The sequence below is a fragment of the Astatotilapia calliptera genome, chromosome 9, assembly GCF_964374335.1.
Source record: "Astatotilapia calliptera chromosome 9, fAstCal68.1, whole genome shotgun sequence".
Lineage (NCBI taxonomy): Eukaryota > Metazoa > Chordata > Actinopteri > Cichliformes > Cichlidae > Astatotilapia > Astatotilapia calliptera.
Window position 1 is genome coordinate 21,410,717 of NC_137430.1, and position 19,228 is coordinate 21,429,944.

General features: G+C 42.4%; 1 protein-coding gene across 1 annotated transcript in view; it reads right to left on the reverse strand.

Annotated features, from left to right (window-relative positions):
• Positions 1-727: 727 nt before the first annotated feature.
• Positions 728-19,228, reverse strand: part of ptprn2 (protein tyrosine phosphatase receptor type N2) — a 158,708-nt gene continuing 140,207 nt past the window's right edge. The window contains exons 15-22 of the mRNA XM_026179794.2: positions 17,819-17,892; positions 13,809-13,886; positions 10,818-10,937; positions 9,825-9,991; positions 7,258-7,311; positions 6,181-6,245; positions 4,165-4,238; positions 728-2,172 (exon numbers count right to left, since the gene is read on the reverse strand). Of these exons, the coding sequence (XP_026035579.1) occupies positions 2,101-2,172; positions 4,165-4,238; positions 6,181-6,245; positions 7,258-7,311; positions 9,825-9,991; positions 10,818-10,937; positions 13,809-13,886; positions 17,819-17,892 (704 nt within the window). The 3' untranslated portion in view covers positions 728-2,100. The remainder of the gene's footprint in view (positions 2,173-4,164; positions 4,239-6,180; positions 6,246-7,257; positions 7,312-9,824; positions 9,992-10,817; positions 10,938-13,808; positions 13,887-17,818; positions 17,893-19,228) is intronic.

A 19,228-nucleotide genomic window follows, 5' to 3' on the forward strand; every position in this document is an offset into this window, starting at 1 on the left:
TTTTTAATCCAGTCTGTGTCCTTTAGTTTGGCATCAAATGATTCTTGAAGGGCTCCCTTAAAGATTTAGCGTGTCACCAATTTGCGTTAATATAAGAAAGAAAACACAAATGATTGAAAATACCCCGAAAGGCACACTTACGATTGTGTGACTGTCGTATATTAGGAGCAAATTTGTCTTCACAAAAGACTCTTTGAGACAGTTTTATCAGCCATTGTTTGCAGGTGCAGCTGTTTGCAGCGATTATGGTCTAATAACAGATTGTACTCCACCTCCCATTTCTAACAGCAGACAGACGAACCCCTGCAACAAGAGAAACTGCAGACAAAACACACAAAAATAAGAAAAGAGGCTGTCTGTTGTCAATTAGCTGAACGTGGCATCCTCCAGTAAACACTGATTGAGGTGGACTCTGACTGACTGAACTTTCTCCTCTCTGTAATATTGCAGGAGGACCTCCGTGGGTGAAATACATGACTGATTTCATTTCAAATCCCAGCCACTTTCTCCGCTGACAGAGCTGGTGAACCAAACATTTCATCTGTACAAACCTGCGACTCTCTCCCAGATACAAACCCTCGGGGAGCACCGTATAGCTTTTTCTCTGTGACTTTACCAAGGCCGCCATTCAATCAAGTGACTCTGGCTGTGAGGGCGGCCTTCTCGCTGCCGTTTGTGCGTGCGCGAGTGTAGCAGACGTAACATCACACACGAGGCGGCAGAGCGGTATGGTCCGTTCGGATTTATTATCAATCTGAATATTACTTCTCACACAAAATATATAGTTCTCATTGAGGCTCTCGGTATACATCTTCAATAGCACTATGTAAGTTTTCATAAAGTCATTCGTGGTCTATACATGGAGGGATTAATCGCTCATGTTGCACAAAATGTCACAATATACCATACCAGTGATGGAGGGACAAAGAAATTTAGCAACAATCCCAATATAAGGTCTTCTTAAATATATTATTACTATCCATACAGCATGACAGTATTTCTAAATAGAAGCAATAACTATCTCAGTTAGTATATTTCACATTTACTGTTAACAGAGATGTTTATGCAACAAACAGTTGGTGGCGTCCGATGTAAAAACAATACAATGAGGAATAAGAGAACAGCTGATGTGTTTCACAACAATCATGACGTGTGGGGGGCTCGGAGTCGGATAACCTGCGGTTTAGAACGACAGTGAGATGTCTCGACCCAAAGTACAACAACGCACACGCTTCAACGTCTGTACACACGATGTAGTAGCTGATTCAGATCACAGAGGAGAAACGTGTGAGGAGCTACATCGATTCATTTAGAGGGTATAATCTGTACAATAATACGGGTTTTACAGGCAGGAAGTTCATTTAGTTTACATAGCACTATAGTTTAGAGCTGCAGTGATTAGTTGGGGGAGAAAGCAAAAAAAAGAAGAAGAAGAAAAGAAATGCCAATAAAACCTTTCTCTGATAAAACAATGGTTTATATCTCAAGATTTCAGACTGTTAGTCATATTAAAAAAATACATTTTCTTTTTTTTATCAACATTTCCTAAACTGAACGATTAACTGGGAAAATAACTGTTAGTTGCAGCCTTACCGTAGCATGTTTTAATTGTGCCGGAGATCATTTTCTAAGCTTTTTGCATCAGTTTTTTTCTTTTTTTTTGCTCATTTTGGAACAAAAATCTTCACTTGACATCACGTAAACATCTCGTCAGTGGCACTAGGATGGTATGTTCAAAAAAACAACGTCACAGTTAAATAGGACCGGGGTTCATACTGACAAAAAAAATCTCCCAGCGCAGCCGCTGATCGGACAGCACCGACTGACCGCGGATCAGCGGCCGTACGCTGAGGGAAATTTTGTGTATATGGATCCAGCTGAGATATCTGGCACGACATTCATAAGTATACAGTATATATAGAGGTGAAGAGGAGGCAGAGGGAGAAGAGGGAGAAACAGAGCGAGGAGAAGGCAGGCCAGAGAGAGATGTCAGTCTTGAGTGGGCAGAGGAAACCGGTGCTCAGCGAGCGAGAGGAAAGCATATGTGTGTGTGTGTGTGTGTTGGGTGTGAGGTGGTGGGGGGAGTGGGTTGCGATGCCTTCACTGAGGAAGTGCTTTCAGGATGGCGTTCACCTCTTCTGCCACGGCTGTCAGCGCGAACTCAAACTGCTCCTGAGGAGGAGGAGGGGGAAGGAGGATGAGGAGGAGGGGGAGGAGGAAAGGACGCAGGGAAGGAAAAGGAAGGATAAAAGTTTTACTGTGTGACCAAGTGGAATGGCATTTCAGAATGACTGGCAGCTCCCGACCCTGCCCCTGATGTGCTTGGCCACAGTCTAGAGGTGAAGGTGAGCCTCTCTCCGAGCTTTCAACTTAAAGTGTGTGAGCAGCCGGGACCAGCATCGATCCAGCCAGGTGTGTCTTAAAATGGAGCTTTTGAGTCAAGCTGTCTCCCAGCTTTCTCTGCTTGCCTGTGTGTATGTGCGCGCGCGCGTTTGAGTGTGCATTTGTTTGTGAAACCGACTCATAGTTTTCCCCGAGGAGCGCAAAAGAGGCCGATTGATGTTTGCCCCATGGACCTGGTGTTTTTATATTCCTCTCCTCTCTCCAGGCTGAGGGGCCACGGGGTCCTCTCACAGAGAAAAGGTACGTAGGAGTTTGGAGGGAACAGCCTTTAGATGTGTCAACACACAGGCTGCCATAGTCTGGCCTGAGGATAGGCTAAATCAATACAGAGGAGTCACTGGTGACCGTGCCTCTCGCTTTGCAGTGGAGATTATCTGGAGTGCCGATGTTTTCTATTTTTATGTGTCTTCTGAAGTTGTGATGGGGCCAGAAAATATGTAAGTACATCCATGTTTATCTCCATCGCAGTTACAGGTGCCCACATCTATTCCCAAGTTAGGTTTAAAGTTTTGTGCATTGGAAGAGAAAAAAACTAAGATACTTCTAAATATGAGGGTTTGTGCACGCTGTTCACCTTTACGCCACTGGGGGGAGATCAATCTCTGCTCGACAGATCACAAACGGATGTTAGTGAGGAAGGGGAAAAAAACAAAACGGTCACACATGTTGTAATTACTGCGTGTTGATGTCTGTCAAAAATTAGTAACCAGAGTAAGGGGAGAAATTAATGCCCCTTTTGTGAGCTTTGTCCAAAAATAAAACGGCAGCATCACGAAGAGGAGGGAAAAACAAAAAAGAACACGACTGGTTGCTCAATCGTCGAAACCTAACTGTGAATTTCATACCTCATTACAATGTAATTTCTGTGTAGACCCAGTATGAAGCCACAAAGTGGAATCAACAATAGTCTGATATAATTTCACTTAGACTCTTTTGAAGAAAAGAAAAAGCAGAGAGTGCCCGGAAAGCTTTCCTGCGCTGAGCAGAGCAGGGCCGTAAAAGCAGCATTAATGAACCATCGAGGAACACTCGAGTCTGTTAGCATAGCACCGGAGTCCATAAATATTATCACCCGGCTCTGCGTGGAGGTTCGCCTTTATTATTTTTATTATTATTATTCCTTTCCAATTACAAGAGAGAAACAAAAGACCCTTCCTCCCTATTATTTGCATTAGTGGATAAGAGGAAACGCTTTGTTCACACCCTAAACTGCTCCACATAATAGTGAGAGGTGAACGACCCGCTGTGTTAGGAACTGTTTGGACTAGACAGACAGATGCTGTATGAGACGAAGAGAATCTAAGAGAACATTTTTGATTACTTTGTTGCCATTTTTTTTTGCAATATCAGCTGATTCCTCCTAAAAACTGACTCAATATCTTCTCATGTCTATTTAATTTGGTTGTATATTCTCCATGTTCTGGTTTTGGACTTCGTCACACTTTCTGATGGACATTTCTTTTGACATTTGAGATGTTACATGCTCAAGTCATGAATCTTACGATGCTGCAGTTTGAAAAATATTTCCGTGAGACATCTTGGCCATCCTTTTATTTTTGCAGCTCGTGAAATGTGGACTGTTGTTCTAATCCTGACGCGGTTATCAGTTACCCCATCGTTTCCCCAGAAATGATCCCATGTGCACGTGAAGCAGACAATCCTTGGTGTTGAATGGCTGCAAACCCTCCTCCCGCTCTCCTTTATCTCTGCCCCCCCCTCCCCCACACACACACTTCTCTAACTCAAAGCCGGGGACCTTACCTTTGTCTGGACCATGCCAGCTCTCTGGTCTCTCAAGTGCTCCAGGGTAGCGGCAATATCAATCTCTTTAGCACCTGCAACAGACCGAAAATTGGACTGAGTTCAAAGCAGTGGAGTAATCCAGCTCACATCTGTCAATCTCTCTTTATACTGGGCTCCCTTTGGAAGAGCGCAGCAATTGAAAATTATTACATTCATCCCTCGAAAGACTTGGACAAGAGCCACTGACTGTTTCTCGATAAAATATGCAAGAGGATATTTTTGGGCCCTGGTGCAATAATGCATTCAAACACACCACACACTGGCTTCCATGTGAGAGTCGTGTTCAAAAACCGGTTTAGATGATGTCCATGTAGGCAGTCCACTAATATCCAAGAGTGTGCACGTGCACATATCAGCAAATTAATTACAATGATTTATAGCAGATCTGCAGCAGTCATTCTGATGATTAACCCATGCAACAGTTGCCTGCCTTCAGCAGGGATCAGCTGCTGTTGAGCCTGTTTTGGCTTCACGAGTCTGTGAAGTTAATCTGGAAATCTTATTCCACTTTCAGATTTATGGATTGCGAGCAGCATGCCAGAGCTCATTTGAGGAAACTGACATAGAGAGATGTAGAGAGCAAAACCCGAAGAGAGAAAAAGGGAGAGAGCCCCTGAACTCTCAAGATGGTTTTCAAAGTGAGGCAAAGAAAGGAAGCAAAGGAGATGGAGCAAGAGCGTGAATGTATGTATGTGTGTGGGTGAGCGAGAAAGAGACAGAAAAAGCGGGATTTAATGCGGCTGGACTTAGTACTCAAAGTGCTCCAGTGCTTTGACAAGACTTTCATGTCTTAGATGGGCTGAATTCCAAAGTTAGGCTGGAGAGAGGCTCTCAGAGAAAAAAAAAAAGCTTTGGAGAGCGAGATTATGTATATTTTATATATCTGGTTCAAGAGCAGAAAAGAAAGGGTTAAAAGAGACCGAGTGGCACCTTTCATCAGCACGGACAACAGCGAATTCATCACCGAACTACATGAACATAGTGCTGTTTTCCAGAGACGTGAGGGGAAGGTCTGCGTCCGCCTAACCTGCTCTAATGGAGCTGGATTGCAGGGGGAGGGCGAGCAGGCGGCGAGGGCAGAGGTCAAAGGATAAAGGGCAGGCTAACCTACGGGGGGGGGGGGGCTTAAGGTGCACAACAATAGATGTTTATGTCTCAAAAGAACTCAATAGACAAAGCTAACTGAGCATTTTTTTTATTCATGAACACTCTCTGGTCGACTCTTCTTATGCTGGCGTAAAGATTCAACTAAAAACTAAAGTTTTCTTTGTCACAGCGAGATTAAAAAAACAAATCCATCCTCAGACTCTTCCTGTTTTACATGTAATGACACATCCACACCACAAGGGTCATTTTCCTGTTGTTTTTTTTTGGCCGTTTTTAATATAAAGTACTAAAATTTGTGATTATATTAGAGACAACAAACACAGCCTGAAGTCCAAATGACTGACACTGATGATGTTCACAGTTTGTGGTTCACATCGGTATCAAGCGGGAACAAATGTCAACAATTCTCAGAGTGAAATTAGAGCGAAAGCCGCAGACCGCTAAGAATAAATCAAATCAAATTCAATAAGCACAATGCTGCCATTAAATATTAAATATTGATTCAAACCACTGGAGCAAATTGCAGATTCTGATTTAAAATGTATTTTGCCTTTAAACATTTTATTTCCATGCATGTGCTATCTAAATTCATGTCGCAGCTGCTGAAGCAGGTCAGCGTGGCGTGGAGGTAGCTTAAATAGATAATTACTAATGTGGGTTCCTTTCTCATTTCCCTTTTCTCTGTTTTCTCTTTGTTCTGCTCTCTCCACTCCTCTCCACGGCTTCGGTCTTCGCTGCCTTTCCAGGCCTCAGAAAAAGTCACCCTCTAATGCATCCCCAAGACCCTCTGTGGAAAATGAGAGGCTTTAGTGTTGCCGGGGCAACACTTCAAGCAGAAAGAGTGAAAGGGAAGCCATTGATCGTTACCTTTAGCCATCCTATTGAGGACCATGTCAATCAGAATGTAAGTCCCACTCCTGCCAGCTCCATCACTGCAGAGAGTCACAGAGAGAGAGAGAGAGATCATTAAGGCGGCAGAGTGAGATGCTTTAATCTCAGAGTGTTTTTCTTATAAGGAAACAAATTGCTCATTTACATCTGCATCTGCGCAAAGACTGTCGAGTATGTTTAAGCACAAATTAGCCCGAGCACACAGACGTGCGTTTCTCCGTTCGCGCGTCACGTGGTGGATAAAAATCTAAAAGGCAAAAATCAATAATCACACTTAACATTCCTGCGAAAATACCTGAGCAGATCTGAATATTTGATGATGCAATGAATGTGATTATGTTAAACCTTTGCACACAAGCGTACATGTGGTCTTGAGAGCTGCATGGCAATTGGAGAGAGGGGATTGGGTTTTCTAAGGCACACTGGGGACAAAGGCTTTTAAATGCATGCACCTCAGGAGCAGAGGAGAGGTTGAGAGGCCAGGGGCGGTTCGAGAACAGCTTTTTGGAGAGCCTTGCTTTTCCATTACTCCAGAGATAGCCCCATGAAAAGGCTTCCTTTGTGCCCACCGGCCATTCAGCGGCTCTGCATGTTAATTGCAAACAAGGCGTGGACATCGCTCTAATAAAGGCAAAGCCAATAAAACAGGAGAGCGGCCCGAGCGCCACAGCTTCATTAATCCACTGCTAGACACTCAGTCCATACAGCTCCTTCAGAGGGAGAGCAGGCTTACTGGCCCCACACATGACTTAACAGGATGTGACTATTAAAAGTGACCAGACAGATACCTGGTGTTTAATACGAACCAATCAAGGCCAGTTAACTAACTCAACCAAATGGGAAATGGGAGTGTATTCGGCTGTGCCATGTTATTTACATAAGAACACAGTGAGCGGAATAAACAGCAGCTCCGGTGGAACCAGACAGAGTGAATGGACTGAGCGGGTTTAAGTAAACAGCCTCTCTCCTCCAACACATAGGCCACGACAAACACTCTCTGTCCCAAAGCAGCAGGGTCAGCCGCTGTCACAGGGTTCAAACGGTTATACTTGCCTGCAGTGGACAATTATCGGGCAAGATCGACCTCTGTAGCACTTGTTAACCTTTCTGAAATAAAAAAAAAGAGAGAAAAGTTATTGTCATTGCAAGCTTGGCATTAAGCTGTCTTAAGTGCACAGGCTGCTACATCGATTCAGGAAACAATTCTTTTATTTATTTCTTTTTCTTGAATAATAACAATAATAATCAAAACAAATGTGACTCGTGAGGGACTTGGGGCGCTGTGGCCTGGACGAAATTAATGACGGCAATAATCAAAGGGCCAAACACAACCACGAAAGACGCTCCCTCATGTCAATCAATCCCGTTAATTTGAGCGCAGAGAGAGAGAAATCTGTGTCGCACCCTCGTAAATAAATTGAGCATCATTTCAGGCGGCGTTATTGTGACATGTGGGTGATGGATGTGGTGGTGCGATGTTGTGATTTGCCGACCGCCGACGCATTAACCCGAGCCAATTACGAATGTTATACACCACAGGCACGGCGAAGGCCAACGAGCCTTTTCACACCCCGCCGTTGCCATGGAAACTGACTACACCGAGAGCTTCCGCGTCTTTCCATTTCCTCTCGTTTCCCACCTTTCGGTGACAAAATGAGAAGTATCTCATGGTATCTATAGCTGATCTAAGCTTGCGTGCACTAATATGTTACATATAGTAAGTATAATGTTTTGCATGAATAGAAATATTGATAGCTTGTGCTATATTTTTGTAGTTTTGCCATCTGAATGCTGTATTTGTGACCAAAATTCTTAATAGCACTTAACATGTTTACCAGTATTGAAAAGCACAGGTGTGTTTGACGTAACATCATTGTGAGCTGTGCTGTTTATCTGTGAAGGTTCCAATTATAGAGGACCAAAGCAGCCAAAATTACAGCCCCCCCCCCAAAAAAAAAAAAATAAAATAAAATTAAAATAAATAAATAAATATTCATTATTTCTGATGCCCTCTTTGCCAAAACAGTGATTTATGGAAATCTGATGAAGATTATCAATGAGTTAATATCTGAGAATAAGTCAAAATTTATCAAAAAACAAAATATTTAATAAAATACATAAAATAACACAAATATGTGAATAAATATGGATATTAATACAAAGGTAAAAAAAATGCCCAAGAAAAGTAAAAATCTTATAGGTTTATTTTGGTGCATTTAATGGCATATTTTGTTTGTTTTACCATATTTGGTCCTCCATACTTGGTGACTTAAAGTTTATTAAAATACATGTGCTAAAAAACTGGACATGATAGAACTCTTTGCAATATAATTCGATGCTTATTTGGGAGTAGAAGTGTTTTCTTTTTGATGCTTTTTTTCTTTGCACTTTTATGTGAAATCACATTGCATACTAATGCATACATTTTAATAATCTTGTTTGATATCGGAAGCATGACTAAATCAGAACACGCCTTCAGTGTAACAGCATACAGAGACGGTTGGAGTTCCCATGCAAGCCAGAGGAAGGAACAGTGTGAGGCAGAGTAGGAGGAGGAGGAGGAGGTGGAGGAGGGAGACTTAGAGTGGAGTGAGAGAAAGACAGTTTGTGCACAGGCCTGGCTGAGGAGACACAGTTTCCAATGATCACTTTTGTGACTATGCAACTGGGCTCATATTACTAGCTGCAACATCACAAAAATGACACTGGCAACCGCAAAATACAGAGTTGGCCAAAACCACAAAACCGTGAGTGTTGAGTGCATCGTGCGGATCTGAGACCTCTGAATCGCCAGAGAGCTCTAGATTCCCAATAACCTTCAGCAGCATTATCGGAGTTCACGGCAATTTAAGCGTGAGGGAGATCTCAACAGCAGGGCAAACAGTGTATATGTAATCAAAACACAAGAGAAACCATTACAGTAGTGTCTTAAACGTAGCTGACTGCAAGCAGATTAATTTGGAAGAATGGCAGCAACTCTGTCGAGAGAGGATGACACGATAAAACTACAGCTCCTCTTTTTCTTTCATCTGCATAACAAACCAGAGGGACAGGCTTCCATCTACAAATCAGATGCATCTATTCTTGCGTGGAGGGCTTTTCCTATCCCTCCTGGGTATTCCCAGAGGTGCTACTGCCGCTTTTCTGCCAGAACATATTATATGGAAAACATAGTAAGGTTATTCAGTCACTAGCTTTCCCCCTCTCCCATGTTTTTAGTGAGACAGCTCTCGTTTAATTGGGTGTTTGAATTAGGTGGTGTTTTTTTTTTCTTTCTTTCTTTCTTTCTTTTCTTCCCAAGCCAAGCCAGGCAGTGCGGGGCTGTTAATTTGCTGCATCACATGTGCTGGAGGGAGGTGAGGGAAATAGGCCCAAGATGAAAGGGATAGTACAGAAACACAGTCCTTATTAGAACAGCCATTCTCTAGGACACCAAAAGGCAGTGGGGCAAAAGGGAGAGGGACCAGAGAGGCGCTGACAGAATACAGAATATAAGGGAGGGTGATTAAGAACAAGCTCGGGACAAAGGCTGCTTAGAAAAAAAAAGGTGGAAATCTGTCTGAAAATCTGCTGAGCTGCAGTGTTTGTTTGAGGACCAACCGGCTGGATCTCCACTCTACCTGCGGAAGTCTAAGAGGGTCCTGGCTGAGCTGGGGATCCCACGGTCCATCCAGGACAGGAAGTGGAACTGAGTGACGGTGCGGGTCTCGTTAGTCTGCAGGTTCTTCAGGTAGAAGCTCCGTACCAGGAAGTCCTCACACCAGATGTGCTCAGACACCAAATTCACCTAAACGCAGACAAACAGAAAATCAGGTTAAGGAAGGAAATGAGGAACATGGACACCTTCTTATAGAAATGTCAGGGTTTGTTTTATGCCAAATATTTCAGTTTTCATTCACTTTTTAAAGAAATTAGAGGTGCACCGGTGTAACTCACAGACATAATAATGACCTCAGCCTGTCAGCAAATGGGATGGTTTTGGTGTCAGTGGGCGATTTGTCATCTATTGCATCACATCGCTTCCACCCAGGCTAAATATTCAAAGATGGTGTAACGATTGATGAAGGCGGGGTTGTGACTGTGAAACATCAGTATTGGTGTCATCCCAGAATTTCCCTAATAGAAAATAATACAGGAATCACAGTTTTGTGTGCTTCCTGCTATTAAATTAGAAACATTTTGTGGTGAAATGAGATGTGACTAAGACACCAAAGCACGTGGGAATAATTTGGCCATTTTGATTGAACTGGGGCGTTGTTATTGTCGGTATTATTATGATAAAATAAGAGATTATTATGTTTTATAACCCTTTATGATTTTAAGTCTAAGATCCTGGAGGGACAGGCTCTCATACTGCTACCACAGTTTATAAATGCTACCGCTTAGCATGGAGTTTTAAGAATAGTATGAATAGATTTGTCTTATTTTTTAATGCTTCTCTTTACTTTTGGAGATTTACCCCCATAGCTTGCTCTTTTTCGCCCTTTTTTGATTGCTACTCTTCACACAAATTTCAGCACGTAAAATCCAAACCTAACTGCGTGGTTAGACACCAGCTGAAGTGGGAAAACATGTCTTTCGTGACCTTTCTGTTTAACCGCTTTCTCAATCACCTCGTATATGTGGTAGACGTCGGATCCCTCGTCGGGCCAGTAGTGGTGGCACTGCTTCACTCCATTCTCCGACAGCGGGGTCAGCATGACGATGACGACGCAGCCGCTCTCCCACACCATCTACACGCCAGAAAAGAGACACCCATCAGTCACACCCTGAGATGACAAACCTTTTCATATGCAACGTTCCAGTGGTCCTAACCCGCAGCGCCGAGAGCAGCGCCGAGAGCAGCGCGTCGAGCGTTACTGATACACGGCAGCGTTGTATTACAGAGAAATTGATTTCTTAATCTTCATCCAGGAAGTATGAATAAATGTCACCCCTCCGTGTGTGACAAATGATAAATGTTGGGCTCGAGCAGCAGGAGGGCGCGTCATGTGTCGCCCTCTCTCTCACGCTCTCAGTCGTCTGAGCGAGATCACAACATCTACTGCTCTGATGCTCCATTTCATCTTATCACAACCTAATGTGTCCTTGGGAAAAAAAAAAAAAAAAACAGGCCCACGGCAGCCATTAGGAAAATGAGGAGGAAACGTGGGTTTTATGATTGCTATAAAAACACAATGGCCTTGACTATACACTAATCACAAGCTTCTGTGATCCAGCCCAGTGGACACATTACACGCCAACTGTGCCAACTGTGCCAGGATGTGATGAGATTAGGCAAGGTGATAATGTGTGTGTGTGTGTGTGTGTGTGTGTGTGTGTGTGTGTGGGGGGGGGGGGGGGGTTATTATCCATTTAGTCTTGTACAATTTAGCAAATATTTGATGGTAGTATTCATATTTTCCACCTCCTATCTTCCTTTTTTTGTTTTTGTAATGGGATTAGCAATTTACAGGCTCCAAAAAAGACATACACCAGCTACACTTGATTTGCATAGACAAAAAACAAACTGAAAATGACCTGAGTTGTGCCTCTGTGAACTCATGCATGGCTTCTTTTTTTTTTTTTTGCATTCTGAGAAGGAGGGGAGGAAGGCCCAGCAGAGCTAAGGTAATAGCCAGGGAGGTGGAGATAGATGGAGGGGCAACGGATGAAGGGATGGAGGAATGAGGAGTGGAGGATTAGAGCAGAGCTGCCTTTCAGAGCACTGCCTGGGGCCGGTGTGGATTAGATAGGACACAGCAAAAGATTTGCACTCCTGCACGGTCCATTTGCATGAGAGTTGCCAGTGTTACCCCTGTTTGTTTACTTTTAATGGGGTAAAGAGTGTGTTTTTCCCTCATGCCACAATCCAAGGTTAACCATACTGAATAATGAATGGCTGCTAAGCATTCCCAGACACAGAGCTGATGTTCAGCGTGTCAACGTGTGGCTAATTTTCTATTATTTTTGCTTAATTGGGAAAGATTTAAAGATGAGTTAATGGCTAAGTAGCATTAGATAACGGAAATGGATTTATTCACCTGTACGGGAAAAAAAACAAGCAAACAAACAAACTAGCAGGCATATGAGAAAAAAAACGAAATTATAATTAACGCCTTATTCATTTGAGGCACATTTTATTCCTATTTCAGCTGATGTGGCAATTAATGTACAATTTTCAGATAAAAGCCTTTGAGTTTTTCCTTTTTAATTAGTTTAAACACCACATGAGGGCAAAGCGTGTATGCGTCTACGTTTTGTGGGGAGGTTTAAGAAGTCATTTTACAACAAGTAAATATTCTCTGTTTGGTGTACAGCACCAGACCATGCTAAGCTTGGCTTCTCCACCCACCGCACAAATCGCGAGCAGCCTCCAACGTCTGTGCAAACACAAAGTCAGCACTATCATAATGATTCAAAATGAGTATCCGCTCAGTACAAGATGCAGAGTGCAGAGTGCAGGGCCAGCTGGTCTGTCAGGATTTATGCGCCACACTTTTACATCCTGGTCACGGCTAGCTGGAGTTACTTCACCATATGGAGGTGATGGGCCCACTAATTACAACAGTGCTGTCCTATTAACACATAAGACTGCCATTTGGCAACCATGCATCATTTAAGGCACACTTCCGCACAAGTTGACACGTTTTACAATAGCCTAGATCTGCTGATTGATTACAGGTCCCGCTGACATTTATGGACATGGAAAAGAATGCAAAATAGGCTTGAGGGGGAAAAGCCCCACTAATATGAGCAAATATCAGGATTATTTTAAATAACATTAGGTCTCCTGAGGCGTGTACAACTAGATCCTTATATAAAACTAAAAAGCTTCAGGTCTTGTGTACATATTCAGCTGCTGACACTTTTTGATTGATGAGTAGGAGCAGCAGCAGCACCATTACTTCTCTACCAAGTTTGTGCCTCTCATGAAATAACATTACATTTGAATGTAAGCATGCATTTTTCCTAAAAATATACAATTACCCTTCATCTTACCTCTGTTTGAGGGATGATTATGCTGTGCTGGAGCCACGGCTCCTATCACTCTTTCCAGTGTGTAAAGTTTGTTTCCGCAGACTGAGTGGGGTGAGAAGTGACTATGGGCTACAATTTCAAGAGTTTTCTCACCTTTGCTTGCTTACATTTGGGGCAAAGTGACACCATTAAAAAGACATCAAATTAGGGATCACACTTGGATCACTTGGATACAGATAGAAATCTGGCAAATCCAAGGAAAAACGGGAATACAACGACCTCTTTTGCACCAACGTGGTGCCAATTCTGCACACATTTCTGCAGGTCTGAGACCCGTGGTTTACAGAATCTGCGAGCTGAATATGCCAATTATTGTTGGATTTCTTGTGGCAGACCCTCACGTAGCCAGCTTTTTGGCACCAGCACTGGTCTTTTAATAGTAAAAATGAGTGGGACCAGTTCTAGATTGAGCTCTGGCATTGTGCCAGTGGAAAGAGCAAAGGAGCATCTTTTATGATTTCTAAATAAACTTAAGGATTCTGAATTATTAACAGAAACTGAGTACCTCTGCTGTGGTTCTTCCCTCACAGCTGTAGACACAAACAAATAAAAAGATGAAGGATGGACAGTTAATAGAGTTTTACCTGCCAGAAGTCTGCCACGGTGGAAGCTAGGGGACCCTGCGACGCGATGTAAGTAGGGTTGCGAGGGTCATGGTCCATCTGGGAGAGAGGGAACAGAGTGTGACGTAGTGTGTGGTTGGTGACTGGTGGATGAAAACATATTGTCTGGTTAAGACTTCCATGAAATCGTCCATCTGGATGCAGAAACGAAATGAGATCAGCATCTATTGATGTAAACACTTGGCTTTCATTCCTCCTGCAAACCCTGTCGTATTCAGGATGCGAGTATTTTTACGGGGGTGATTAGAGGAAACTGGGACATGGAAGTAACTGCATGCTGTTCGCTGGAAAAATGTGGATGTTAACACAAGCTGAACACATATTTGAAGGATAGGTTTGTAACTAAAAAATGCTTTTAAAAAAATCACTCTTTTAAATAGATTTGGACCTTGAACTTTCCTCTTTATCTGCTAGGCAACAGGCACCTCTAATGTTGAACACAACCCATATTCAACGATTTTCTATGCGAGCAAATAACTGAACCTCTCTTTTTAAAAGCTATATATGTTATGAAGAAAGATTCTGTAGCTTCTCAAGGGGATTAGTAAAAAAATCTTATTTCCAACTAACCTGAAATTTGCAAAATAACTTCAATTCACTGTCGTTATTTTTCACTCTTACAATATCTTTGTGCCCTCAAAGACTTGATGAACTGCTTTCAGAGCTCTTTCTTTTTCATGCTTAGCTGTGTTTCTACATGAAACACGACACTGCCGTGGACTTTAACGCCTGGAGTCTCCTAACACGAGGGCGCTGAATGCCCAGGTGGGGTGATGGACACAGTTTGAGGGATGTGATTGAGATTTGAATGAAAATAAAATCAGCAATCAGATTTTACTGAATTAAGTTTCTATGGTTAACCTCTCGTGTCAGGCATACCAGTGGGGAACATGGTGACTTATTTTGAAGGGAAAGATTCACAACAATGCATTCTTAATGTATGTTTGACATCATAACGATAGATGACTCAAACAGTGCTGTATTTTTTGCACATGCAGAATAATATCAAATGTTGCAGACTTTCTAAAGAGTGCAGGAGTTTTTCAAAATTGACGCTGGTGCTCAGCACTGCCTCCCTTAAGTAAGAAAGTTTTGGGTTCGAACCTCTTCTTGGTTAGCTGGCTGAAGGTTTAAATGTGAGCATGAATGGCCTATTTCTCTCTGTTAGCCCAGACTGGTGACCAATTTAGGGTGTATCCCATCAAGCTACCCTGCTGGGATCGTCTCCTGCCCCCCTGAATTGGATAGGCGGGCGAATGGATGGTATAATTGAGTCATTGCTTAATTAATCTTCCACTGACTGACATCCACCAATGGAACTGAGTGCTTTTTTTTGCAGCACCGCCCTTAAATCTAACTGGGAGAGAGGGAGACACCTTCAAGCTGAACATCACGGTGACAGCAAGCGACAGGGTCGACTTTAATGGCGTTTTGATTTTTTTATGAAATCCCTTTTTTATGCTGAAGAACAAATTGTCAAGGACACTTGACATGGCCTTAAATGTTAAAGATCTAGTTTTCTCATTTCACATCTTTGCAAATTTCTTAAGCTCATTTGTCTCGCTCATGGACCTTGACACACACCCTTAAAAGGAAAAATAATTATGGAGGATTTCGCCATGGCTCTAATACTACCATGACACTTCTCTCATGCTTAATATCCTGAACGACAGGATTAATTCCTAATGCTTTGAAAAGCTGATAAAAAAAACAAGCACGCAAGTTTAGTTGAATTGTTAAGAAAAATCAACTTCTTTGTTATTAAGAGTTTGGAATCTATTTTTTGTACTTTTTCGGAGGATTAAATGCATTAAATTGTTTTGTTTATTTAAATCTACTCCCAGGCAGTGACGTAAATGTAACTCAACCTCAACAGAAGCAGCATTGTCAGACGCCAGCTGTTGAAAATCATTCGTTGTGTAAATGATTATTTTGGAGATTTTGGTTTTTTGGAGTAGTGAAATGCTTAACGCAGCAGATTCTCCCGGGATTCACAGTCGATGTTTATTTATGATTTATAGTTTTTATCTGTATAAGATGTCAGGCAAGGTGTCAGTTTTCATTGTATATGTAAGAAAACAACCACTGGGGAGCAGAAACGAAGCTCGGAGCGGAACATGCTCGCCAACGCACGCACACGGACCGGCTGAAATTGAAAAATGTTGATAAAAAGGACTCATCGGTGAAAGAAAAGCTGCATTCATTACCTGCTGTTACACGTCAATTAGCCATGTCCGCTTTCTTTTTGTCTCTTTTTTAAATTCCTCACATGGTTTGGTTGAAACAAAACAAAGTAAAAAACAAATCTCACCCGCAGAAATAAAAGGGTGATGTCAAAAGCTATTTCCTGCACTCCGTTTAGCCAATCTCAAGGACACAGACATGCTGTAGCTGTGTGCTGACATCCCTGCATGAATACTAAAGCGCTAACATGAAAGAAAAGTCCTGCATTTCAGCTGTAGTCTCCCTGCCATTGTGGCAAGAAGATAGACTACAGTAAGAAAAAAAAAGAACCAACGAAAGAAAGCAAAAAATGCAAAGAAGTGCTCTTTGGTTTGAAGTAAAATAGCTTGTTCGAAAATAGCTCGCACAAATATGTGCTCACCGTGAAGCTTCAGCTTTCAACACCTCGCTGTAGTGTCTTGATCCCTTTTTTAAAAAATATAAGATTGAGAGCTCAGAAGCTAACTGCCAGCTCGAGCTCATCTGAGTTTGAAAACAAAAGCGAGAACAGGCGGGAAATCGGGAAAAGCCAGAAAAGGCCAGACGAGACAAAGACGAGCGGCCTTTGACCACTTCTTGCCGCTGCGCATTCCTTCAAACCATTCCTCGCGCTAATGATGATGTACATCTGGGAGCGCTGGCACCGTTTGTGGTCAACCATTAACCATTAGCCGAGCTTTTCACCGAGTTTGCGTGTCACCCGGTGCTTCGCAGGGAGCTCAGATCGCCCCCTTCCCTTTGCCTCTCTGACCCCGGATTCCCAGAAAGAAGCGACAGATTATTTACTCGTAGGCCGCTGCCCCTGAAGCTAATGAGGAGGAAGAAGCCGCATTGACAGACATAATTATCACAGTTTTGCTGGGCTCAGCCAGGGGTCCCTTTTGTGGTGTAATTACTGTCCTTTCATCCACACACCACTGCATCTGCCATTACTGTATTTCACCCATCTTCAACATCCGCCTGCATTTCTGCTTTAAGCCGCACCAAAACAGTCTTGCAGAACTTTTTTTAATCGAAAATCTTTCCCTACCATCTTCCTCTGATTGATCGACGTTATTGCGACATTATTCTATAAGACGTTGCACTTCAGTGCTGTTTAAATAAGCTAAAAACCTCTATGAATATGCCATTAGTGAATATGGAGAAATAAATAGACCACCTAAAAGTCTCCATTGTTTGTTTCTGAAGAGTAATAGGCTTTTAGCGCAGCTGCGTGCACCCCGCCCCTCCCTCATCTATCTCCTCGGAAATTTTGGCACTGTATTTGAAATGCATAGTTTCCTGTTTCCCTTTGATGGAATCCCTTTTCAGCAGCCTCGGGGGAAATCATGACTGGCAATGTTTTGGGGGAGAGATATTTAAAAAAAACATATAACCATAGCCCTCTCCAGTAGTCAGATCTTTCTGGATTTGTATGGGATACCTTTGCTTAGTCAAAAAAAATGCATAATTCTTTTTAGTGTGAATGAAAAAAAAGAAAAAGAAAGATGGGTATCTCCAGGGAGCAGCCATTTTGAAAGCAGTAAAAGTAGCAAGGCAATTCAGCAAGACACAAGAAACCCACTGAGGTTCTCAGCATGGAGAACAAAGTTAAAAAAAAGATCAATGGGCTTGGATCAATCACTACTTTTCTCTCAGAGTAAAATCCAACCACAACAGGTGCTCTTGATACTAAAAAAGGGGTGGGGGGGCTTCAGAGAAAACATATTAGCCAAACTCTAGAACCATAATGAATAAAGAATACTCACAATTGGACTGGCATTGATGTAATCAGAGTTGCTGTGGTTGTTCTCCGCTTTCAAGGTGATCCTGGAATGATCGTCTGTAATGGAGATGCATAATTCATCGGTAAATATTTCCCCCCGCTTTTACTCCCTGCACAATAACAACAGAGTTTTGAGCAGCAACACAGGAATATGAAGCTGAAATGGCTGCGGGGACTGCAATTTCACCAGACTTTCATCATGCGCACGCACGCTGTTCTAAAGTCCTGGATTGCTTCACCTTAACCGAGGAATGTTCCAAGTGAAATAATAATAAACTGTTTCATCTTAAGAAGTGTGCGAGTTCTGAACTTTCAAATCCTGTTCGTTCTTTTTTCTTTTCTTTTTTTCCTAAACAAGTGAAGCTGTTGCAAGAGTCATATAATGTATATGTAATGGCCCGGAACCCACTTTGATTTGCTTGGAATTAAAGTTCATGATTTAAAATATTTTCATATATTTATGAACAAAAAGGCGAAATCAAGGAAAATAAAACATCTTTATGTGTTATTTAAAAAGAGTTTAACACTTTAGGCTCGTGAGACCTGCCCAGGTGAGGTCAAATTTGACAGTAACCAAGCAACACGCCGCCTGTCATCAGATTGCAGTTCAAATGTAGCTAAATCCTGATTGGCGCATGACACCGTGTGGTACATAGCTACTGTTGCTATGCCCTCTACCCAGAACCTTATTTTGGGTCAAAGTCAGGAAGATTTTTCAGTGTTTAGCATCACATTTGAATGGTGGGTGTGTACATGCAGGTTTTATGTTCTGGTGATTGTTAGAATATATATGACTCATAATAGATTAACTTTAACTAACTGGGAAATCCCAGCAAAGCGAGCTGTGACACAACTTTCACTGCTCTGATTTCACTCTTCAAATAAGGAGGCGTCACTGATGCTACTTATTCACATGTTAACCTCCTGTTTTGACTGAGATTCCCAGTGTTCGTAGTAGTTGTCGTTTCTCTGGCTCTCTTTCACAGTGTGTCTGTTTTTTCCCAGTCTCACTCCCCTCACTCCTACCCTACCACCAAATGGCCGAGCCTGGTTCTTCCAAAGGTTTCTTCCTATTAAAAGCGAGTTTTTCCTTACCACCGTCGCCAAGTGCTTGCTCCGGTTTGCTCTGTATTATTGTAGGGTCTTTAACTTAAAATATAAAGTGCCATGAGGTGAATGTTGTTGTGAGTTGGCACTATATAAGTAAAATAGAATTGAATTTCAAAACTGTGCTGTCAAGGACGGACATCGAGCTGTAAATCCTTAACTGCCATAATTGCCATACATCAGCACACTGCTCACAACTTATGGGCCAACTCAGCTCCCACGTAAGATAAACAAACAGACATAAGTATAATGTAATTTCAGTTTGTCTAGAAGGAGGCGTAAACAG